The 26,268-nt window shown below is 40.8% G+C and overlaps 1 protein-coding gene across 1 annotated transcript in view; it reads right to left on the bottom strand.

The window, feature by feature from the left end:
- Positions 1-26,268, bottom strand: part of LAMA4 (laminin subunit alpha 4) — a 98,015-nt gene that overhangs the window by 55,927 nt on the left and 15,820 nt on the right. Inside the window, exons 2-5 of the mRNA XM_058020810.1 lie at positions 19,899-20,000; positions 10,991-11,115; positions 6,736-6,816; positions 2,012-2,226 (exon numbers count right to left, since the gene is read on the bottom strand). Coding sequence (XP_057876793.1) covers positions 2,012-2,226; positions 6,736-6,816; positions 10,991-11,115; positions 19,899-20,000 — 523 coding nt within the window. The remainder of the gene's footprint in view (positions 1-2,011; positions 2,227-6,735; positions 6,817-10,990; positions 11,116-19,898; positions 20,001-26,268) is intronic.

The following is a 26,268-nucleotide window of genomic DNA, read 5'->3' as shown; positions in this document are numbered from 1 at the left end:
GTACAGAACATTGTGGTGCTCAGCAGAAATGAAGATGAAACGAGAAGTGTGTAATTCTCTGAAACATAATACTGCAAAATCAGGATTTGCTAGAGTGAACCTCAAGATTAAATTCACTTCTGAAAAGAGAAAAGCTGTACCTCTTACAACATACTCAAGCACCCAAGCACTTTTTATTTCTAGCAAAGATGAAACCCTGCAAGGAAATCTGCTAATGAAGAGAATTACCACACTGATTTGAAGTCTGTGTGAACAGCCTGTACAGAGAACTCCTGTGTACCTCGTTAAGGGTGCAAACAAAAAACTGTACTGAGGTGATGAAAGTTTGAGTTTCGAAACTGCACTTTCAGAGATGCCTTCCAAAATCATTATTGCATAACCTGCTCAGACACTTGGAATGCCCTGACTCTCAGACTTCTGGCAAAGTTACTCTTAGGTGTTTGAAGCTTTTGGTCATGGGCAGGGCAAAATTGCTGTGGTTTGCAGAGTTGAAGGGCTGGGTGTTTTCCTCCTGCCTCATGGAATTCAGGACCCACAGACTGGATCCTATCATTCCTTCCTGGACAACTGCAGTTAAGTCATCTCAGGCAGTGAAGTTTTTAGACAAGATTTTTTTTTGCCACCTCAAAATCACAGACATGCTGTATTTTACGAACATCTTGGCTACCTGAATTCAGGCAGGGGGTGAGTTTTGGGACATGCTGTTTCTCTCAGCTGATGTCTTTTTAGCTGGTTGGGATACATGGCTTTGGCTTTTGGGATCACTGTGCATGAGCATCATCTCTTCCTGTTCAGCATAAATGGAATTCAACCATGTGACTTTGTGATGTGAGTTACATCCTGTAAATGGACACTCAAATTTCATCTGTCACTGGACTATAAAACCAGAAAGGACCAGTATTGGCATCATGGCATCATATATGGCCCCCTACAAGTGAAGATAGCAGCACAAAGGGCATGTGGTTGCACAGCATCCTCACAGCCTCCATCCTGTGCGTCCCAAAACACTTTATAATAAGGAAGTAAAAAACAAAGTCCAAGAACACAGTGAGTTGCAAGAAGGATCAAAACATTGCTAAGTCCCCGAGACCTGTAGCTCTGTACCTGGAGGCCCTGGAGCAGTGCTGAGGTCCAAGTTGAGTGTGTGCTTCAACTGTCTTACTTTTGAGTCAGGCTGAGGTAGAAATACTTTGTCTCCCTCCTTTGTGTTCTGGTCCTTGAGGGACCCCTGCTGAAGAATTTGGGAGGGAACCCCAAGGTACTTGCTCTGAGCACCTGCATTTTGCCTTTAGCAGTGGCTGTTCCAAAGTGCTTTGAAAAAGGATGTAAACTTCGCTTCCAGAGTCAAAGCAAGGATAAAAGGTATGAGGTGAAAGCCCTGTTTGGATTGAACTCCATGTAAATTAAGACAATATTAGAGGAGACAAAACTTTGTGACCCCTCTGTGCAGGTATCTTTGGCTGAGGCACTCTGGGTAGCACTTTACCAGACCCTGAAAGTACATCTTGTGTGAAAATACAGCAACCAGCAAGATTACACAGACTTGTAGGAAATGCAGAATGTGGAAAACAGCAGAAAGTGAGTGGTTATTGGGTCAGGACAGGAAGGATGATCCTGTTCCCATAAAAAATACTTTCAAGTCTTTCAGCACCATCAGTCTGAATGGTCACGGTGTGGACAAGCACAAAGATGAGGACTTTGCCCAAAGAACTCCTAGAGGACCTTATGTAAAACAAGATTCAGGAGAACACAACAGTGCCTCCATTAAACCTTATCAGGCACTAGAGATGTTGGAGTCTGGAGTCTGAGACTTGGTCATGGGAGATGGAAAGAGATATTTCTCTGGTGCCTGGGATGATTCAACTGAACAGGCATCCAAATTATCCCATCACCTGCCTCCCAGAGCCCCAGGTATCTGACAACCCAGGTATCAGGCATCTCTGATTTTTGGGAGATCACCCACAGCCGTGCTGTGCTGCTCAGCTCTGCGGTACCAGACTGCAGACAGTACCTGTGCAGTTTTTAGCCCATCTGGCGTCCCCGTAGTAGCCCGGCGCGCACCGTTCGCAGTTGAAGCCGCTGGTGTGGTGCAGGCAGTTGCGGCACTGGCCGGTCACTTCATCACAGTCTTCAAAAATCAGATTTGGGTCTGAGTTGCCATTGCAGTCACATTTTTTACAAGTGCTTCCAATTAGCAAAGGGTTCCCATAGTAACCAGGGGCGCACCTGAAAGGAAGAGCAGCACCGGCAATGACGAACAATGACATTCCAATCTGTGACACCTTTTTTTCTCTGACCTTATTTGTGTTACCAGGAATTGATCATTGTCTGCAGCTTCTAATAGACAGAGAACTAATTAGGAGCTTTACTCCTGCAGAGGCTATTTTGCGCTTTAATCTCAATCTGTACTGTTATATATTTTCCCCTTCTGGAACACCCCCGGTATCTCAAGCATACCAGTCTGCATTAATTTATTTTTTCTGTCTTCCTTTGGCAGTGAAATTATTTTCTCCCTATTGTTTTAAAATCTGTGACAGAATTGCCTTGGCACAAGGCAGCTCTACAGTGTTTGTTTGGGTCTCTTTCAGCTCTGTATCTCACCAACTATATTGTGTTATATAGGAAACTGGGGTAAGAGGCCACATTTCAGGATGCTGAAACTCAGAGGAAGTTCAGACTTTATTTCTATTATAAATGTACATAAAAAGTACTGCCCAGGAAAGGTTTCTAGAAATACTTCTATAGTGAGGTATTGGGGTGGCTTCTGGTTTTTGCAAAACAGAATAGGCCCTGAACCAGACTCTGTTTTTCAGATCTGTTTGATGTTATCCTGTTGGATGAGGGTAAAAGGCTGAGACCAGTCACCAGGGAGGATTCCTCTCTTGGTCTGCAGAGGGAGAGAGGGAGGTGGGTACCAGGCACCCCAGTGAAGGCCTGAAATAGGTCCAAATTTCTTATCATGTCTTGTTATGTTTGGGAAGCATTTCAGTTGAGAAATTTCTACATCTTAAAATGAGACACATGTTGATATTATGGTGGTTTTTCAGAGTACAGAGACACCAGCAATGCAACACTCCTGGATGGATCAGTGGCCCTAAGCAAAGAGGTTGTAACAGATTTGGTTATTTGGAAAGGAAATAGTCTCAGTTAAAGATGTTTCTGCTGATATCAGGGAATGTACTTAATCCTACAAGCAAGGGGAGCTTTTGCAAAACAACCATTGACACAAGGAGAACTAGTAATGGGGTGGGCATGGAGTACTAATGCCCATGATGCAGAAGCCTGGAGCTCAGAGATCAGGGACTCATACCCCAAAACTGGAAATGAAGAATTCCTGACAGGAAGGGAATAACTGGCTGGTGTAACAATTGCTGGCTGAAGGAACTGGAGGATTGAATAGTTGCTTCAATGATTTAGGTAAGAAGTATTTATTGTAGTTAATTCTGTTTTATCACCATGTTATCCTTGTCTCCCATCCAAAGTCCTGTTTAAGATGCTGTTTTTTCTGTCTGCTGTTGGTAAGCAGGGAGGGTGAGCACTACAGGCAGTTCAGATTAATTTTCCCAGATTCTGGCTCGGTACCTTAATCAAGGTCAGTTGTCTTCTAAAATCTGAACACAGTCAAATTCAGGTTCTGCCATGTCTGAACCCTGAAAATGTGTGAGATCTGATAAAAGCTTCACATTTTGATCTGTTCCTATATTTTCTGTGGTTTTTTTTTTTTTTTTTTTAATTTTTTTGGATAGAGAGAGTAATTTCCTCAACACTGCTTTGTTCATGTTCCAGTCCTGAATCCTCACAGTAGAAACACATAAAATTTAAAGCATCTTAATATAAACCACTTGGCTGCCTCAAACACTGCTTTTGTCAATGACAAAGGCTCTTTCTGTCTCTTTGCAGCACTGCCAGAATCTTTGGTGCAGATTTTATCATTTGGGTGACACAGATGTAAAGAATTAAAGTGTGGCTGGGAGTTCTGTGCACCCCCTGAAGAACTGTGAGTGCAACACTGAGTGCAGAGTGTCCTTTATGATTATGATTTGGTCGAATCATTCCCCATTCCTGTGGGAGTTAGAGCAGGCAGTGATGGGTAAACCTGCTAGTCAGTCATGCCAGAAGTCTTGCTACGATTGTCTAAAATTTCAGTTTTTTGTTTTTCTGTAGTCAGGTATTTTCCAAATGATCATCTGTCTAACATGGCCACCATGTTCATGCACAGAGGCCACTGAGTAGGGCTGGGGTCAGACCAGCCTTTTGCTCACTGCTGCTCACATCTGCCAACAACAGCGTGCTATCCCCACCAGCCCTGCCATGTCTGTCCTGTCCTCATCAGGACAAGGCCATTCCCCCCTTCTTTTCCGAAATAAACTGTTCAGTCACTTGCCGGGAATGTAGAGGACATTTCCCCACAGATACATTTTACAAGTGCTGTTTTTTATGACCACCTGAGGCACCAGAACAGGTTGCCCAGAGAAGCTGAGGATGCCCCATCCCTGGGAGCGTTCAGGGCCAGGCTGGATGGAGCAACCTGCTCTAGTGGAAGGTGTCCCCACCCATGGCAGGGGGTTGGAACTAGACGACTTTTAAGGTCCCTCCCAGCCTGAACTCTTCTATGACTCACTTTTATTAGCCATAACTTCTCATCTGGAGCAGCTGTTTAAAGCAAAAAGAAACTTTCAGAGCTGAAAATAAATGTTTTACCTTCACTCTTCTCTTTGCCACACAGTACGTTTCATAGTACTGAGGCATTTAACCTCTTTTGAATTGTGGGTAGGATGTGAGAAGAGCAGACTGGAAATGTTCTGCTCCATCTCTGCACTTTATGGCCTGATGGCCTGAAAAAGTTCAGAGGCCTGGAGTAAATGTCTTTTCCTAGATTGTATCAATAAATGACTCTTTTTTGCTAAAAAAGAATATTTCCTCTCCCATTATAAAACTGCAAAGTTGTCTTTGTTTCATTCTGCAGCCATAACTGCTTCCTGTCATTATTAGTGAGTAAGAAATCAACTTGCTCTTCTCTGGCAATGCCAAAAGAATCTTTTTCATCTATTTACTTTGGATAGTAAATTGTAATTTGTTCAGTTGTTCTTTTTGACATTTGTGCATTAACAAAACCTGCATGGCATCAGTTACCACCCTGATGCCTTACTGCTGAAGTCCAGGAGAAAAATGATTAATTCCTAAATTTCAAGTAGGGACCTGCTCTTTAGCAAGTGGGCAGAGGCAAGCACTGCATCATCCAGATTTGAAACACTTTTGGACATTTCTGATACAAATGGGAGTAGGACCAGAAGGCGAGTCCTGCCTGTCACTGCTTGCACCTTACCCCAGCCATCAGCCAAGCTCTTAACATAGTGACCAGGACAGGCTGATTCCTTTCTGTAGCTTTTTCTACACAGCTTTGCCTTCCTTGAGACAGATGCACTGTGTCAGGCTGGGGAGTGGCCCTTAGAAAACAAAGCTGATGTTATTTTCTGCTGTTTCTGTGTTACTGCTGCCCATTTCATAGGATTTGTATTGCTTGTAGTCTGGGTTGACATTTTAATAACCATTAAGGAACCTCAATGACCTTTTAATTGTCTGCATTATCCTTTGTGTATAAACCTGACATTTTGAAGGAACAAAAGAATACAGCCGTGAGCCTGTAAACAAGGGTGGGCTTTTTATTTTTGTGCCATCTGCTTTCACTGTTGCTGTCATGATGTTAGTGATGTGGAGGTAATTGACTGATGATTTTGCATCATCTGTAAGGATGATGTTCATTGTTCATCTTACCTTTTTCATTTTGATTTGTCTTTGCATCTTAAGCATCCCTTTTCTCCCTTCTCTGACAGTTACATTAAGTATCATTTGAATTCCAGGCTTGCCCATTGTTGACAGATGACTAAAGACTTAAATACTTCAGGGGCTTTAAGGGAAAACAAAAGGAAATGTTCAGGAAGCCATTGTCTGAGCCATCCTATATCCCTCAGTCTTTGTGCTAGAGCTGTTTTAATTTATTGGCTGCTCGAGGACAATTTCTGAATTATAATCAGGCCCTTGACATTCATTGAAACATCATCCATGTGTGTTCATAACAAGTAAGAAAGCCTCTTACAGGCTTTCTTACTTGTGAAGTTATATTTCTGCTGTATAATTCAATTTATTTGTGTCCTTGGTTATTTAGGGAATATTTACTGGAAATTGTTTATGGAGATAAGGGAAATTTGAAAAGCAGTACTGGCCTATAATTGTTTGCTTGACTTTATTGAATCATGCCTGTGAAGGGCATTTAAAATGTAATGAAAAAAGCTGCATCTGCTTTAAGAATTTGACTCAACAGTGGATTTTCTCCTTTGATTTTGTAAAAATTGTTTGGTAGAAACCTGCTACATATTTTAGGGGGTAAATTGCAAGAAGAATCAATGTGATGGATATTTTTCACTTCAGCTGCTGTTTCTGATTTGTATTTTTTACTTTTAAATTGCATTCCGTTTAGGCAGATCACCACTTGAAGGTACACAAAGTGCAAGAGCTAGATCAAAATACATAATATGTAAATGTCTGTCTTTTGCTGACACTTCTCCACAGCAAATTTAAGTGCTTTTTAATAGGAAATTAACAAGATCTTTTAACAGACACAATTCTTCCTGATGAACACACGTGCATAAGATTTCTCCCCAGTATGGCAAGATTCTCTGAAAAAAATTCTGGACTTCAGTATTGCTGATCAGCAGATCATCCTGAGTTTCTTACCTTTCACAGTTGGGTCCTGCATAGTTTTCCTTGCAGACACAACGCACACTTCCACTTTTTCTGTGACAGGAGACTGCAAAGCTGGAATTTCATCAGGATGAATAGTTAGAATACCAGGCAATGACAGACACTTGGGAATGCTTCTTTGTTACAGTATGGACTTGTCTCAATGTGAATTCTGGCTCTTGGTTGTTCGTTGCTGAATGAGTGTTAAGCTCTTTACATAATTTATGTTATACCCCTTGTTTAGACTTTAAATTAGTTTAGGAAGCACTAATTAGTGCATAGAACTATGGAGCTACATAAATACAGATGTATAGGTATGAAAGTCATCTTGCAGTGCAGATCAGACACATCTGCAGGTTTTGATACACACACTTTAGACAAGGGACTTAACACAAATGTGTATGTCATATGAACCTAATTGTTTCCTGTCTACTATCCTAATGGATAAAATATTGTTTGTGGAAGACACTGCAGTGTCAATTCAAGAACTGAGATTTTGGAACGAGTGCAGCAGTTTCCTATGCAAATCCCACAGTTTTTCTCAAATTCCAGTCTGGAAGTTCCTAGTGATGAAGACTGACCTCAGTAATGCTGTCCTCATCCAGAGGAACTGAGTGTAGAGTAACCAGAGCTGCTCCACCATCTTTCCAAGAAGGCTGGAAAGAGTCTGCAGCCTCTTCTGAGACCAACATGCCAAGTAGTGATGCTGACTGCAGTAATGGCTTGGGCTGTAATTTCTACTGCTCTGATTCCAAATCATGGATTGCTTTGTTTTCTCATGTTTTTAGGATTTAACAAATATTCAAATAAATATGAGACCCAAGAAACAGCAGTAGCCAGATGTGAAAAGTGCAAATTTTATGTGTATTTCAAAAATGGTGATGGGCTTGGCTTAAATACATTTATAGGAAAAAAGAGATACAGTCCTAAGATGTTTCTAGTTAGTTTGCAATATCTGTGAATAAATTTCTGCCAGCACTAGAATGCAACCAGAGTAGTGAGTAGCAGCAGTTTCCAGCTGCAGGCCCATGATTGCTAAAACATAGTTCCTCAGTCATATGGTGCTGGGCAGCTGTGGCTGGGTTGCATCCATTTCACACAGGACAAAAGACTCAGAGCAGTGGGAAAGTGCATAATCCATGCACTGCTTGTTCCAGGAACAAACAGCATTGAAAGCTGATGAGAATTCCCACATAATTTCAGTTCCTGCCAGTGTTTCTCAACTGGCTGGACAACCAGAGGCAAAAAATCTGTCTGGATCTCTGCTGTCTCAAAATATTTGGTATAACCAGAGAGAACATAAAATGAGATTCTTCTCACAGAATTTACAAATTAACTGCTGTGTGGCTTTTACAAGAACATGTTGAGAAAGTCACAATAGTTTGGCAGGCTTCCTCTTCTTTAACCAAGTCTAATTCCTTCACATAGTTGCAAAAACCACATTGTGGATCCAAGTTATGAAGTAGGACTGAAATCTTCCTCAAGTTTTATACTTTTTATGAACTTTTAAGGGGAAAAAAAAGCTTTATAATTCCTTGGGTTTGAAAAGAAGTAACATCTCCTGGACTGTGAAACAACCTCCATCCTCCTTTTTTTTTGTTCCAAAGAGATGACATTCCACTTCATGTGTAATGTCCAAAAGTTACTCCAAAATTTCCTAGGATAGAAGATATGAGGACAGCTTGGTCAGAAAATCAAGAGACACTGCTGAATTCCTGGAAAAAATACTTATCTGGTGAGTCTGTCAGTTTACAGATTTGGTATTCTATTTCCAAAGTAAAACAGGCAAGAAAACAACATCCTTTGAATGTTTTTAAGCCTTTTAATGCTTCTCTGCTTCTGGTAGAGTTATTGTTTTGCCTTATTCTTTATATGTAGTAGGATTAATGAAGGAAAATTGAAAAAAAAATCCAACTAATAAAGAACATTTTTTCTTTGAATTTAGTTAAGCTTTGGTAAAGCTTAATGTTGCTCAATTGTTTTTATTTTTTTGCCTGTTCCAGCCCCAGCCCCAGCTGAAGACTATTTCTGTGGTCAGGTCTGTCTCATGCAAGAAGCTGAACAGGCAATTTCTGCACATTATTTAAACAGGGGTATGAGGCAACTTGGGATGGGGCATTCCTTTAATTACTACCTTCAGGACATTTCTGAGGGGAACCAAGGAAGCACAGTGAATTTTCACTGATGTAGTTTCAAAGGGGAGACAATTCATGGAACATTGAATATTCTGAGATGAAGGGACCCTTGAGGCTCAGCAAGTCCAAGCCATGTATTGCTGCTAATATTGAGGCATCTGCAGTCAGGTTTCTTTCAACATTTGTTCTCCCTTCCCAACCCCATGCAGCTGAGTTTTGGGTGTGGGGTTTTCTTCTCCATTGTGGTCTGGAACTGGAGAGGCATAATGTTGCTAGTTAAGGAATTGGGAATGCTCCTTGGCCTCAGCTGCCATCTCCCATAGCGCTGGCAGAGAAAAGCTGTAGCCACAGTCCCTGCTGGCCCCACTGCACTGAGGCCTGCTCAGTGGCCTGCTGGTCCATGCAGCTCCCTGCTCTCAGGGAGCACCTCTGCAGAGCCTTTGGGCTGCAGCATGGGGCACGGTCTGGGTGAGTGCAGACCCAGCCACCCTTGTCAAACGGAGCTCTAGGGAGCACAGACCAGACCTTGCCTGACTGACCTGGCTTGGTAGAGCCTGAAGCTCATGTGGAAGTGCCTCAGGCATGTGCAGCCCAGGTTGTGGCTCAGAGAACAGCTTCTTACACCAAAGTGGCTGCTCTGTGCCCAACAGGTTACAAAAACCCACTTTGCCAAGGAAAAAAGCACTGCTCCTGATTGTTGTATTTCTAATTTTTCAGGCATTACAGCTGCTACTGAAACTGGAAGGAATAGTTGGCTTTATCTGTGAGCTTGCTCACTCCTAAGCCTTTCTACATGTCAGCAAAAACAGGTTCTTCCACTATCTCTGGAGGATTTTCTCTGTAATCCAGGCAAAGCTGAAGTTTTTCAACAATATGAGAGAACCCGTGGCCCTTCTCACATGTCTGCAGCCCATCACAAAAGCCAAGAAGGGATCTGCGGGAATTTGGCTGGAATGATTTTGTTCCTTTGCCAGTTTGAGCCCTGAGAAGATGAGCAAAATGGAGCTCATCCCACCTTAAGGTCGTGTGAGTGATCCTATAGCAACAGCAAACAAATACAGTAAGGATGAAATTCCCTTTGCTGTGACGTCCTGCTGAAAGCAGGGTGGGAAACCACACTAATAGCTAGCTCCCTGAAAACCAGCATCAGCCTCTTGGCATCTACTGACTAGCATCTCCCTGTGGTGGGATTCACATAGATACCTCTCTCCCAGAGCATGAATCTGAGCAAGAGGAAGCTGATAATTTCTTTCAGCTGCATTACTGACATGCCACTAATTGTTTCGAATGGCTGGCTGTGGCTTGTAGTCTTTTCTTTTTCTTTTCTTTTCTTTTCTTTTCTTTTCTTTTCTTTTCTTTTCTTTTCTTTTCTTTTCTTTTCTTTTCTTTTCTTTTCTTTTCTTTTCTTTTCTTTTCTTTTCTTTTCTTTTCTTTTCTTTTCTTTTCTTTTCTTTTCTTTTCTTTTCTTTTCTTTTCTTTTCTTTTCTTTTCTTTTCTTTTCTTTTCCCCACAAAGCACACAACATTTGGAGTTCTTTGACTTGGTCTTGGTTTTCTGTCAGGCTTCATAATTTCTTACCCAAAAGTAGCTGGGCATTAGCTGAAGGGGCACTCTAACTGTCACAGGATGCTCCAGCACTTTCCTTTGAACTGTTACTGTGCTAACCAGATCCAGCTGCTGTAGACTCAGGGGACTGCAAACTCAGGCTTTTTTGTGTTTGGTTTTACCCTTCAGGTGACATGGATTGAACTTTCTGTCTGTCTTTTTTTTTCTGTCTCAACCACATAAATCTCTGATGCTGTCTTTCTTGAGAATTGTTCTTTATGGGATTTTAAAAAGCAACCACACAACAGAATAATCTCTCTACATAAAGGGTGAACTTGAACTTTCTCTTGGTAAGAATTGTTATAAGCATTTAAAAATATTTTACACTTTCTAAATGAAATGCTGTTTCCTGTGGTTGTAAACATGAGCAGATGGTAGTCCTCCCATTACCCCTGTGTTTGCCAAGGGCAGCAAACTTTGTCTCCTGCATTCGGGAAGGGATGCTGGCCCCACCTTGGAAAAGGCCAAATTCAAGCCAAATGGAAGAGAAGCAGAGAGTCTTTACATACTTGGCCAGTGCTGGCAGGGGGCAGGGGCAGGGCTGGCAGAAGGTGGGCACTCCCCTGACAACGTCGCCAATGAAGCCATCGGGACACTGCTCGCAGTGCTGCCCTGTTGTGTTCCTCTGGCAGTCCTGCAAGGAGACACAGTGGGGAAAGTTAAATGGAGGTGCTGCCTAATTCAGAAAAAGATCACTTAGCTAAGACCTGGCCAAGCAGATGAGTGGCTGATGCCACACCTTGACCTTGCAAGGTATTGACTGATTTGGGCAAACAAGATAACACAGCTGCAAATAAAAATGCTATAAATGATTACAGTGACCAGCAGCAAGGGTTGACAAGGTGCTGTACAGGACAAAACAGACATATGAGGCTGGAAGGTGCTGGTGCAGAAGAGTCAGAGGTACTCTCAGGTGTAGCTGCCAACCCTGTTTTGAACTGCATGTGCCAAAAAGGAAAAAACCACTTTAATGACTCCAAAACCAAATAAAAGGTATCAGCTGATAAATATTGTCAATAAACCTGAGCCAAGACACAGGCTTCAGCAAGACTGCTTCTGGAAAAGAGCACAGGCAGCTGTCTCACCAAGCTACTTTAGAAGAGTAGGAAAGATACAGTGAGGGTTTCCACTCTTGCAACTGTGCAAGGAGTTTTGTGTCCCTGAATCAGAACTCTCCCATTACAGAAATTTGTATGGACACAGTACAGATGTGAGCAACTATGGCAGGCTTAAGACAGCAAGGAAATAGATCCATGGCAGACATATGTGGAGAACTACTCTATCAGTGCATGTTTGCTGTAGGTTTGGCTGAGCTTCCTTGATTCTTTCCTCTTCTGAGCTAATACCAAGGATCATGGAAAATGCATACTGACAGATTGGATTTCCATCCCTGAGAAAATGACAATGTCTATAATAAAGAAAAAGACCTCTGAGTATATGAATAAGCATCAACTGATTCAGGAATTCCTGTTTCACTATCTACTGAATAATGGTGCAATTAAGCAAGGGGAATCAGAGGATGTAATCTATCATGACTTCCACAAAAGATCAACTAAGTTGACAGGATACTTGAAAAAAAAGTTTCTTTTGCAAAAGGAAAGCTTACAGAGGGTAGGAAATTAGGGTAGGATATAACAGTAAATTTTCAGTGTGGGAAGAGTCACTGTTCAGATCACCACCTAAGCCTTGGTGCTGATATGAATTTTGTTCAGTATTCACCAGTGTTTTAAAGAGATAGAAAATGTAGGGCTGTTCAGCTGGGACAGAAAGGCAGGAGGGTGTGTTTGGGTTATGTATCATTCAAAAGTTTGCAAATAAGCTGAATGCAATACAATAGTTCACCCAAATTCTACAATACAAGAATTGAGGGACACTGATTTAAAAAGGTGCTTCCCTACACAGAACAAAGACTGCTGCTACTTTTTGCCAGGAGGTGAGAGTACTTGCAGGGACAAAAAGGGATTCCTTGGAGTGCTCCAAAGGGCACGGAGCTCCTTAGCCTGGGGCAAGGGGCACCTTGGTGTCTCTGTGGCTGGAATATCTTCAGCAGCCCTGGGGTGGGGTGAGGGAGCCCAGCCAACCAACTGTTCACCTGCAGATTTCACACTCACTTTCTTCTCCAAACATGGTGTGTTCTTTGGAGAAAGAGTATGAGAAGAGAGGAATGTGATTAGGGAAGACATGTAATGAAAATAAATAGTCAAGCTTCACTTGCACAGGCATTCCTAAATTAGTTTTGTATCCTCATGCTGTGACTTTGATTTAGTGGCAGAATTTTGTCCTGGCAACATTGATGTTTTTGGTTTTGCTTGTGAAAACACATCTTTTTTTTTTTTTTTTTTTTTTTTTTTTACCCAATATTCCTTATTTGAATTCCATAAAGGATCCCCAATTAGGGCTCAGATCCATTTTGATTCTAAAAGACTTTGCTTGTCTTGCTTCCTGCATGCTTTATAGTCTTGGAGAACACATTTCCCAGAAATTATTCTTTGTGCAAGGCTGTCATTTGGCCAGAGAACTCTACTGCAAGTAGAATGTGATGAGAAAAAGGAAAAAAAGTCAATTTTTATTTCACAGATCTTTAACTAGATTAGTCAATAGTAGTTTTAGAGCTAAAGGTGGTTTTACTTAGTCGCATTTGCTGTAAGGAATAAAATATTTAGTGTATGGAAAACCAGAAGGTTATTTTAATTAAGAGCCTCTAAAATGGGAGAATAATAGGAGAAAGTTTGAATAGGAGGAAGGGGAGGAGGAGGAAAGAAGTGCACTAACCATGGGGCACGTGGGGAGAGCCAGAAGGCTAATACAATTTTAAAGATATTTTTCATTTGTCATTATCCAATGAAAAAATGATGTTAATGTACCACCAGAGAGACAGGAGAGCGTGGGCACTGAGCACTTGAAGTGCTTGAGCCACCCTTGTCTGAAGCACTGGCAGAGGCCTTGGATGTGTTTGGTGTGGCCTTCACTGTGTTTGATCAATTCACTTCACCTTGTTCGTCCTCAGCTCACAGCACATGGGTATTAACAGAGTAAATCTGCTCCTGCTTTCCAAAGCTCAAATATGACTGCAATGAACAGAGCAAGACAGCAAATGTTGCTCCTCAAATCTGCACTTTTGTATCTAAACTGAAGGGAAGTGAAAAGCTCTCTCTTACCACAGATACCCCATTATCTGGTTAGTGATCAAGTAAAAATTACTTTATCTTATTTAGCAAGACAGATCTTCTGTGTGTATTTAGAGCCACATTTTTACAGTGATAGAAAAGGTGTCCTAATATTTCATGTTTCATTATTTTGCATCTACAACTAAACTGCTGAGTGCATTAAGCCCAAGAGAGCAGGGAGAACACCCTCCCTGCAGCTAATGGGTGATTCTCAGCACTGGGTGACACTGGTGTGCTAGTTTGAGAAAAGTGTTTTGCTTCTCTGGGGATCATTTTGAGCGGATGATCAGTAGCAGCCTGGCTTCTAAAGGCTTCTAGATGAGTCTACAGCATGAAATCACTCATCCTTCAGTACACCAGCAGCTTCTCTGATGACAGAGCAGCTGGATTGTATTTGCCTGTGTAAGAAAATGTCTTAGCTGGTCCTGCTACTCCTCTCTGGCACTCTCACTGAGTGCCAATGATCAGTGTGAGCATTTTCACCTGGCTCTTACTGTAACTATTAGTGCACACATGAAAAGAACATGGACTGGTGCTATGAGTGAGTGTGGGGGGTGTGTGGTGTTACTTGGAAATGATTGTCAACGCTGAGCTCCTAGACCCATTTGATAGGAAGTAATGCTGGAACTACCACAGAACACTTCATGTGATGCAGTTCTTCTCAGTACATACATTTGTGCAGGAATAATAATTAAAAGTTTGTTGTTTCTCTTCAGGCAATAGTACTAGGACAAATTTCCGAGCACAAGACAAGCGTGCTTGTGTCAATTAATATAACTGAAAAATTGAGGCATGAATCTGCCCCAGTTTCACTTAGGAACCTGAACTTGCAAGAAAAGGGTTCATTCTGATGGTGTTCAAAGGCACCAACTTCATTAAATCTGCCACTTATGCAGTTTTAGTGAAATTACTTCATCTGAGGGATAACAATGTACAATTTAGGCAATCTGGGCCTTCTCCATAGGAAATAGGTAGCAGATAGTGTTTTCTGTGTACCAGATTGTGTTTTCTGTGTACCCTCTAAAGTTGAAGAAAGACAGGACCTGACACAGAGTGGTGCAGAGCACCTATTGGACACCTGATGCTGGATGGCATGGAAGCACTCCAGGGGCAATCAAAAGTTAATACTCAGCCCTGCCTCTCATAAGTTAGTACAACAACTCCCCCACTTCTCCAAAACCTCAAATAAAATCCCCTAGAATAACAGAGTCTTAAATATTGTCTGTGAAATCTGGAAGGGTCTCCAACTTTGATAATCTTACTACTTTGGAGATGAAAACAGTTATTGTTGCAATGTATTAGGAATTGTCTGTTTGTTTACCTTTTTTCTTCCTTATTGCTTGTCCTTCTGAGAGTAAGTCTTTTACCAACTGTTAATGCAGGAGATTGCACAAGGATAAATATATTGTATAGGTAAAGAGATACAGGTGGCTTACATGGCTGTGCAGTCTGCATTTGGAGGTAGATTTAGACTTCCCCTTAAATATGCTCTCACATCTGAGGTTACAGAACTGCATAGCATGGCCCCTGCCAGCACACCAGAATTTGTTGCTATTCCAAAATAATAGTAATAAAACCAGGGTGTATCATGACTTGAAAGACAAGAGTTGTACATGTTTTATCTTTTCCATCTCTGAGGTTTAGGGTTTCAAGCTTTCTCTCTCCAGCCATTGTGGGTGAGATGCAGTATTAGTTTTCAGAATTTCATATGGAAGAAGGAGATGAGGCACTTAAAGTAAACACAAAGTATTGTGCAATTTTTCACTAGAGTAAAGACAGTTTGGGTCAAAATACCCCCTCTATGTCAAAGTTTTGATTTATAGACCTTGTCCTGTACTAGTGAAGTGAGAGCTGATACCTTGCCAAAGCACCTGGCCCACTGCTTTCTCAACCCATCACTTGGTGTAGCTAACTGTGACAAATGTGGCTGAGCAGGTGGGAGAGCAGCAGCAGCCCCTCCTCGCAGTCCTGGCCTGATTTCCTTCATGCCTCTTACACTGGCTGTGCAGGAGTGGAAACAAATGCTCACACATTGCGGATCACTGTCGCATGTTTTCAACAGTGAACTGGGAGGGATAACAAATACTAACTTTAAACTTAGCTAAGAGAGAGGGAAATATCTATACCTGAGAAAATATGTTGACTAACACTAATGTTTTTGACAATCACTGCATACCAACACTGCATTCTGGTCAGATTTTCAAACATATGTCACCAGTGCTGTGTAGATATCTGCAGCTCATCTCTGCAGAAAGAAGCAGTGAGCTATAAGCAGCAAGGCTCCTTGTGAAGGCAGAAGTACCTAATGAGCTGGGGAGTTTTGCTAGCTCCCTACTGCTTTTTGCTCATGCCTGATGGATGGTTGTAGATCCACTGGCAGTTCTCCAGACCAGCCTTGGCAACCATGTGGAACATATTATCCTCTTGGGCAGAGCTGCCAAATCTGTTCCAACCTTTCCACTCAGCTGTAAACCCAAATGCTTAAACACAAATCACTTACATGACAATATGCTCTATTGTAAAAAATTCCATAAAAGGCTGGAAAGGATACCGGTGGATTTATCCTCTCCACAGTTAGGATCATTTGGTCTTTCCTGTTCCAAAATGGTCACATTTATTTATTTATTTCCTTATGAGTATTTGGATGCCTTACATAAAGACCAATCAAATATATGGAACTGAAGTGATAACAAGCCACTTAAAGGTTTCTAGGGAGACAGCAAGAAATTTACCTTCACCTTCTGCTGTAATGCTTTCTCCAGACTTACTTCTTTTGTTCTGTGTTTTCATGCATCAAAGAAGAACTCAGTCTTACAAAATTTTTGCCTGGATAAACAGCTTGGCATTTTTAAAGAACTTTCTGCTTTTCAATTCATTTTGTCATGTTCTTTTGGAGTCATTGCCATAATATATTGCAGTAACCTCAAGCAACTTGCTTTCCTAGACTGTGCAATCAAATTTTTAAGTATGGTAAAACCCTATGAATTGTACTACTTGCACAATCCTATGCAAGTTTCTTCCCCTACTGGCTTTACATGCATCACCAGATAGCGTCCTTGAAATGAAGCATTATTTGACATCTCTCTTTTAATATATCATTAGTAGAGCTTATGCTGTGTTGGCTATTCTTCTTGTAACACTTGGGTGATTTTCTATCCTAACAAAATGGACTCTGTGTCTCTTCAATTTTAGTCCCAGGGTCACATGACTGATTTCTGTACTGTTTTTATGTGGACATCTATGCAAGGAAGGCCCTGTCTGCAATAATTTCTTCTGTCTGGTTACCTAAGGAGATTGTTGATTCATTGACTGTGTCATTCAATAAGCTTTTAATGACTTGTGGATGTGATTTGCACTCTATGAATAAGCTGAGAGAAGTTCTGAAACAGAACCTCAAGATATATATGTCAGCAGAAATTAAAGATAAGAGCACTCTACCTTAAGGCATCATTAAAAAGGGTTTAATTTTATTTGATTTTGAATTTAGGGCACAGGCCAATGAAAATTTCATTAATTTGTATGCTGTGGGAACTACATTTGCCAAATTGATTTGAGGGATTTGCATAATATGATGGCCTCAGAGCATCATATGGGGCCCAAACCTTGATTTTCATCCCTTTTGAAGCAGAGTACTTTTTCCTTTTCATACTGCCTTGTCTATTTATTCATGTCTTACAGCTTAGTTATTACTTAGACTATAAAAAATATCTAACAACCAAACACAGTGTTATTATTGCTTCCATGTTATTATAGCTTCCAGCATTGTTAGCAGAGTTAACTTTAAAAAGTGAATTTTTTAATGTTCAACTCATTTCCTTATGTTGATAAATATGGAGATATAGAAAACTTTAACTTTGGGGAATATCTGTTCTTCTAAAGATCTGCTGCTAAAGATGGTTTGAATCTATGGCTCAGGGTTAAGGTAAGATGTGTTTATGGTGGAGAGTCCAAATGTGATAAAACTTCAGAATGCTGTTGCATCATGGAAGCAGGGAGATAGCAAGTTCATAATCATGGAAATAGAGGATGACAACAATAATAATGTGGGATAAATACAGATTTATGCCACAGCTCATTAAAAACTAATTGAATGCAGGAATTTTTGTCTAACTGTCACGTGTGGTGGTTTCCACTGCAAGACTTATTGGAGTAAATGGCCTTAAAATTTGAGAATAGGGAGAATGGTGAGTTCTCCATACCACATGGTCCTATATCTTCATAGGAACTCCCAGATATAGAGGTATTGACTCATTTCTGCCTCAGCAGGCTTTGCCCAGATACACACATGTCCTTTTCCTGCTCTTGGGGAAGGCTGCTTTGTCCACTGATTCTAATACAGGTCACATTACCAACCATCAAGTCACCTTTTCCTAAATTGAATTAATTCATTAATCTAATGTGCTTCTTCCTGCTGTAATTCAAGTTATGTCTTTCTCTCTCTAAACTTTTCTTCTCCCAGGCTTTCTCAGTCATGTTTTGCTGTTTACCAATTTCATTAGTCTTCCAAACTTCTCTGGAAATTTCTGATTCTTCCGGAAGGTCCTGTTACTGCAGTCTCCATGGGCATCTCTGGTTCTGGTTTATGCTATCAAACCTTTAAACCTCCTTTTCATTCTGCACTTTTCCTCTACCTTTCACTTTTATTTCACTTAAGCCTTTTCACTTTTTATTCAGAAGTAAATGATCTGAGCTTGGTGGCTTTTAAAATCCTTCAGACAAGCTATCAAAAGGCAACTTGAACTCAAACAGTAAATTAAGGTTTAGTTTTTAGTTTTATTCCTTACTACCTAGCTGGTTCTAAGAGATGAAACACCAATCAGGAATGTACATTTACTTTCAGATCATTTCTTCCTGATACTGTAAATTTTCTGGTTTTGTTTGTTTGTTTGTCTGGAACCCTTGACTTCAGCCATATTTTTGTAGAAGACAGGAAACAGGTCTTCTGTTGTGTTTGTAACCTGAGAATATAATAATTTCTTAACTCATATACTCTACTCCAGAAGCTCTCTGGTGACCAGAGCCATCAGAAGCAGACGTGTGACCAGCTATCTGGTTCCCAAGTCGTCCATCAAAAGTTTCCCCTTGGCATCACTGTCACTTGACATTGTCATGAAGGGGACCATGATCCCATGAGCCAAAAGCCTTGTGCATGTGAAAGAGAAAAGCTGGGAATGCCTGGGAGTCTGAAACCACTTTTGAAAATTTAATAATAAAAAGTAAGCCAATATGTGTTCTGCAGAAACCAGCCAATTCTAAGCACATTACAATGGCCAAGCCATAGTAATTTTTCTTGTCCTGAACAGCTGCACAGTCTTCTTCCCACAGAAATAAAAATGGTAGGAAATATGCCATGGAACTTGACTTGATGTATTTGAATAACTGAAAACTTGATAGTGGTTGCAACAAAGCAAAGTATGTGAATATTATGAGTCCATTTTATGAAGACATAAACTGAGGGCAAAGGTTTATGACTTGTCAAAAGTAACACATGGCAGAGCAAGGGTTTCTGGGCTCTTGCAAGCTATACTCTTTACAAGCCTGCAAAGAGTGTACTAGTGCCTAACTCTTGCTATGTGGTTTAAACAGTATTAGCTTCCATCATTTTTTTAGTGAGTTACTGCCCTAATTGCCCACTAGTAGTTGGGATTAGTTTTACTGGGCTGATTTTTGCTCTGGAGCTACAAACGTTTGACTGCTATTACTAACACACAGCTTTCTGTATGAGGTGATTCTGAGTCAGATTGAACATATGGGAAATTGTAACAATACCTTGGAATTCAACACACTCTTCCCCTGGTGTTTTGTTTCAACCTTCTCATGTTGTTCCTTGGCATTTGAATTGCTCTGGGTAACACATGTATATACACTCACAGGGGTCACTCACCACTGTAAATTGTTTATATTATACACAGTACTGTATTCATAAAGGGGAGAAAGAAATGTGTTTGAATTTATACATTTATTTTCTCCAGAGGTATACAAAACTCTTTCCATATTTCTGATCGACTAAAAATTTTCCACATGCTAACTGTCACAAATACTGCATGAGGGAAGGGTTTTGAATCTGCAGAGATAATTTAAGTGAGAATTAATTTTGGCCAGGACAATTTATTATGGTATTGATCTTGCCCCTACTTATGATCTTTCTTCAGCAAAAAGCTCCTATGGTACAGACACTGCTTTTGCATTATATTGAAACTGAGCATTGGTATGAAAAGTCAGACAATAAGAGAACAGAGGAATTCCTTACCACACAGATTCCAGATCCATCAAGGCATCTGTTTGCATTACCATTACAGTTGCAAGGGGAGCATTTTCCTGAGCTGGTACGATAAAATCCTTCTTGGCATCCCTGCAATGAGAGAAAAAAAAGTGTTTCCTATGCATATGTGGCTGGAGAATTAGGTTTGGTGAGAGGAGAGGAAAGCAAGGCTACAGCCATCAGGTCTCCCCAGAGCACAGTGCACAACCCCTCCATAGCAGACCACACACACACACTGCTGAACTTGACTCTGTTCTTTCACTCTGTCCTGGTGCTTGGATTTTTGCCTCAGAGTGTTAAAGCTGTCAGCATTCCTGCCTGTGTCCTGTCCCTGACAAGCTCTGGGTGTGGAGCTGGCAGATTCTTACTGCATGTTGTACTAGAGGATGAGTTAACCAAAAACCATAATCCTTATTTGGTAAAGAAGGTGTATTTATAGAAAAGGAATAGCTTTTACTGAAGGAAAAGAAAAGAAGAGAAAAGAAAAGAAAAGAAAAGAAAAGAAAAGAAAAGAAAAGAAAAGAAAAGAAAAGAAAAGAAAAGAAAAGAAAAGAAAAGAAAAGAAAAGAAAAGAAAAGAAAAGAAAAGAAAAGAAAAGAAAAGGACAAAAGCTTTAGAAAATTTACTTTACATCAAAGTTTTGATGAGATTTGGATGAATAACCTCTGGGAAACAAACATACTTACAAAGATCAATGCCCTTTTGAATAAATGTGTGGCTTTGCCTGTTTATATAATTTAGTAATTTTGATAATTTACCAGAGCTTACCAAAATGAAAAAGAAATTTTAAACATCTGGATCACCTTTTTTTGAATAATAATTACAGCAATAATATAAGGAATCAGAAACACAAAGCTATTAAGATACCCTTCAAAGACTGAAAAATAAAAAGAAAATTAAAGTGGATAGTTTTTCTTGTGTTGAGTATAGATTCTTGTTCTTCGCTGAAGAACTTTTCCCTCATTATGCAGAGCTGGTGAGATGTACACAGGCTGATCTCATCAATAAACTCTGTTAGCTCAGGTACCGTGTGTCACCCTGCTCACCCTGTCCAGTCTCTCTGTGTCCCATGTATTATGCTAGATTAATGAATTTTTGGATCCTAAATTTCTCACTCTTGTGTAAGTCTTGCAATATTGTTGCAGAGCTGATGTAAAGACACTGGCATGTCATTTAGTGCTCTGAAAATTATTTGCCACACCAGTGATTTGCCAACAGTGATGTTTCTGCTATCACTTACAAACAGCATCCCTGAGGTGGCTGTTAGAGCTTAAGGTATGCCAGACTTTCCTGTAATATTTTTCGTGGCTCTCTGTACAGAACTTTTTTTATTCTGTGGCTCTTGAGGTCACCTACCCTTGAAAAAAGTGGGAAAAGTGTAAAGTTCAAATAACTCAGAAGGGTGTGTGTCTTGCATTTGTATGAGCTAAGAGGCTTGTATTGTATTACTCTGATCAAATCAGGATTAGCTTTCCTTTGTATCTTCCTATTCCTTACTTTCCTGGGTTGCCCTCAAATCAAGGATGAGGTATTTTTCTGCACTGTGTAGAAAAATAGCTTAGCACCTGTAGTTTCTCATGCCCAGGTAAGCTAGGGCAGAACAGCAGGTAAGCAGTACCAAATGCAGACCCTCACAGTGATACCTTCCTACCTGCAGAAACTGGCCTGTGAGCAGCAGTGCCAAATGTCCCTGCTGGAGGCTGGGGCTAGCCAGCCCTGGCACCATGCTGTGACCTCGTCACTCCTGGGACCTGCACTCACATGTCTGCATTGGGCTGCAGTCACAGCTGGGGAGCTCTGGGTAGCAAGAGCCAGCAATCCTGAGTCTTGGCTGCGTGTTAACTTCCATTCCCAAGTGTGGCTAGGTCCAGCCAGACAGGCTGCTCGCTTAGAAAACAACATCTTAGGAGATGACTAACAGCAGGCTTTAAAAATGAGGTTTAGAAATTAATCACTGGTCCCATCTTATCCCAGAGAGCTCTGAGAAGTGGAGATGAACATAAATGGAAAACTCAGTTGCCTTTACCATTCTTGTGCACAGAATTTTATCTGGTTTGTTTTGGAAACACTTTTTTTGATAATAACTCCTAGGAGGCAAAGTCTTCAGACCACAGACTCTTTGGGACAGCAGAAATACTATTTCTACTACTTGTTTCTTTCAGTTGTTTAGTCTTTGCACAGCGGTAGAACTGGCTCCCGCCAGACTAAGGATTGCAGCTCAATGATTACACCACACACTGTGGAAAGGAGACAGTTAGTTTCTAAATTGAAAACAGACTCTTGTCCCAATGTCTGCCTTTGCAATATTTCTTTCCACCCATACAGATCTAAAGCTTCTTATATTCTCTGATGAACAGAGCTGCTGGGTGGTCCTAGCTGCGCTCCTCTAGTGTCTGCCCAAAAGCTTTCTTGGTTTTGCAGGTCTAAGCAGAATGATTTTTACTTATGATAGTCAATATGGACAATGGAAATGTTGGAATGCTTGTAAAGGTGTCTATGAAAATCCTTTAGTCTGCCATAATGATAATCTCATTTATACTTCAACTGATGGTGTGACTGCACTGCAGCCACGAGAGAGCTTCCATCCTGTCCACACACCCAGCAGTTAGAAGTTAGTGCAGGTCAGTGCTACATCATTGGTTTTAGCATTAAGGGCAAGGGCTGCACAGACTTTGCTAAGGTCCACTGGGAAGCAGTTTACCTCCTATTATTAGCAGGCACACTTCTGAGTTCCTTAGGACATCTGCCTCAAGTCTGGGTCCCTCTATTTTCATTGTCAGAGCCCCACTTCAAAATGAGATGTGGGGAAGTCATCTAGGTATTTTTTTCATAGCCTTTCCCCCCCATGTTATTCAATTAATCACAAAAACTTGGAAGGTGCTGATGCTCACTATTTTAAAACAGTACTTTAAACCATGGGATGTATCAATGTAAACCAGAAATGAGATATTGACAATCAATGGTATGAGGGACAGGGGAATGAAGGGAAAATGGGATCCAGACTTCCTTTGGGCTCTGAAGTTTTCTCAGGCATTCTCAATTATTCTGATATATTTTTGTTGCTCCTTGCCCTACTAGCGATAATGGAGTGATTGGTTGGTTGTTCCAGAGCTTGAGCCAACATCATATTTATAAAAAGAAGTGTCAGAGTGTTGAGCTAATTGAGGGATTCAAATTGCTGAATGTTCTGGAAGCACAAAATTATTGCACACAAAGCAGAAACAGGACTGGAACAAAATGGAAATACCCTCCCTGTAAAATAGTTATGTAGGCAATTGAGTGCGGGACATTTCCGTCCACTGTCTGTTTCTGAATGGTGAAGACAATTAGAAGGCCAAAATCTTAGGTCTGCTTTAGCAATTATGTCTTCACAATTATTAGATATTTTTTTTCCCTGAGGGACAAAGTTTGTTCCAGTTCAAGTTGAAAAGTCCAATCAAATCTTGGCCTTGCTGATCTCCTGGAAAATCTCTGCACCCGTGGGGCATTTATTCCCCTGCTCCCGCCCTGCATCTGGGTTGAATGATTGCATGACTTAAAAACAAGAACCAGCTGCATGCTGAAAGTGCTGGGGAGCCTGTAGCAATTTTCTGCTTCTTCAGACCTTTCTGCTGGTCTGGGTGCAATATGGGACTGAAGATGGAAGAAAATTCACATACACAGAGTATGAATTTACTCCCATATTATATTCAAGCAGTTCCATCAATTTCATTGTAGCTGTTCCTGATCTGCACCGGCAAACTGAGGGCAGAGCCAGATCCCCCATTCCTTCCTTGCTGCCAGCTCAGGAGTGGTGCAGCTGTGCTGGGGTGGGTGTTTGCTCTGAACCTGCCTCTTCTGGTTTGCTTTCCCCAAAAGAAGAATGTTGTGCTGGTAACACATGCAGAGCATTCTCTGTGGTCACATCTGCACTGGCCAGCTGAAGAAAGGCAAGGTGTGGTTTCAGGCCTTGATCTTGCTCCTTGACAGACTCTGATTTTCCTCCCAATGACCATGCCAGCTCAGGGCATGGCATCTGTTAGGATATGCTCCCAGGATTCAGTTTTTACAGGACTACCCTTCTCTGGGCAAGCACAGGGGGTGTTTCAGCACATGGACACAGGGTGTGTTATCCTGTTTGGCTAGGAGGTCCCAACACTGCTTTATTCTGTACTTCAGATGTAGCTATTGACTCTCTCATCTAATGGTAAGAAAACATGGCATGTATCTTAAGTTAGTACTGGAAATTATGACTTGTGAGTATGTAAACACACAAAAGCTCTCTTCCACAATAAAAGGCTCCCTTGGATCCGCACCAGTGCTTGTTATTTACAGAGTTTCCTCCCAAGTGCTGAGGTACACAAGAGCGTGTGTATTCAGGGTTAAATGGTCTGCATTTATAGACATTTAATGGACATTTCAGCTTGTGTTACATCCATGATGCTATTTTCAGTCTTGGACCAGAAATCCCATCACATCTGGTCCAAAAAATAAACCCCAGAAGAAAAAGATGGTGCTGTCCTCCAGGACCATTGTGAAAGAGGTGCACGTGGGGAACTGAATCTAAGGAACAGCGTTCGAAGTAGTTGCCATTGCACATCAGCTGCCAAGTCACTTCTAAGTTCAGAGCCAGTAAAGCCTTGTTTGTAGCTCTCAGCAGTGTTATGGTCTTTGCTGCTAAAGAGTGTCCAAAGGTGTGCTTCCTTCCAGGTCTCAGAAAGATCCTCAGGGAGCTGCATGGATGCTCAGGCATGAGGCAAAGGTCAAACGTTATGGTATTACTTGGTAGAGTCTCACTACTGGAGAGAAAGGTCTGGTCAGGATATTAAAAGTCAATGCAGTCTGGGCACAGCAGAGCCTGATGAACTCATGGGCTCATGATGAAATGAAAATTAACTTAATTAACATAATGTCCTAGATCTAGCTGCAAAAATACAAATAAGATCTATCCTGTATTGCAAACACTGTGTTTTGTGTAGAAGGGTGATTTTTGATGGCAAGAGGAGAAAATGCACATTATCTTAGTTTCTAGAAGCCTCCACACATTATTTCTTCATATAATTTAACCCCTTCTTCATAGGGGTTAGATTAAAAACTCTAGCATCATTTATGATATGCTATTCAAGTCTTAGAAACTGTTACTGATCATGTTCTTTTAGCCTTCAGTGGAAGAGAATATAATTAATTCTCATTACCTGTCATCTGATTTTGGCCAAGTACATACATAGCTATCTCTGTTCAAGCTGACATACCAGAGTTTGTTTACTTTCTTTATCTTGATGAAATTGAATTTGCCACATAGTTTAATCTTGAAAATATATTTGTGGATTCCAGTTTTCATTTTTCTGCAGGCTGATCTCTTCTGTAAAGGTAGTAAAAATGTTATAAAAAGATATAAACCTAAGGAAGTCATAGTTTGAGGAGTGTGAAATCCAGCCTGAGAGGCTACCTCTCAGTCAAAACATTTATGGAGAACTGTGACACATATTCTAAATTATTTGAATAATAATGTTTATCACTTGACATAGATTGAGTAATAATTTTGGAACTGTAGGACCATTAGAGGTCCCCATTGTCTCTTATGGAATGAAAGAAAAGAAAGAAGAAGAAAAGAAAAAAATTCTACTTGAACATTATGAAGCTTTTCTTCATAATCAGAACACAGGGAAAAGAAAACAGAAAAGTGTTGCTCCTCTGATATAACAGGCATCATATCAGCCACAGATACCTGTAAAAGTAGGACACATGGATAATTTAAGTCCATATTTTCAATGCATTGATGAAATCAATCAGACAAATTGAGTGGAGCAATGCCCCCTCTTGGCAGCTTCACATCAATGTGTAATGTTTATACATATGGAAGGAACAGTTTAGAAAAACAGGTTTTGGACTCAAAGTTATATCAAATCTCTGAAACTCTATATCTTTTGCCATGTAGAGATGAGTGAATACTTGAAACCACCTCCATTCATTTTACAGTCTTTGTCTCTAGAGCAGAGACCAGTCTGCTAGAAGTACATGGCATTACCATGGAAACATCAGTCCTCTGCTCCTTGAGGACATTTCCCAATCCAACCCAAGCATGCTTGCTTTTGTTTATTTGTCTTTATAAGCACTATTTGAAACTGCCAGCTACAGTTCTGAGGCCTTTTTGAAGTTTGTTTGCTTAGGCCAACTTTAGATAAATAGTCTATTGGCCTTCCAAAAGGTCATAAGCATAAAGCATAAAGATGCTTTCCTGCTTGAATATCTCCCAGTACTTTCATTTATGCAATTGTTTATTAGAAATAGGAACATTAGAGAAACAAGCCTGAGAAAGCAGTCCTCTACTGTACATTTGATGTTATTTCAGTTTCTCTGGCTTCCTCAGAACAGGCGG

Source organism: Melospiza georgiana, chromosome 3, assembly GCF_028018845.1.
Source record: "Melospiza georgiana isolate bMelGeo1 chromosome 3, bMelGeo1.pri, whole genome shotgun sequence".
Classification (NCBI taxonomy): domain Eukaryota; kingdom Metazoa; phylum Chordata; class Aves; order Passeriformes; family Passerellidae; genus Melospiza; species Melospiza georgiana.
Note: the sequence above shows the minus strand (reverse complement) of the source record. Positions and strands in the feature narration are given on the sequence as shown.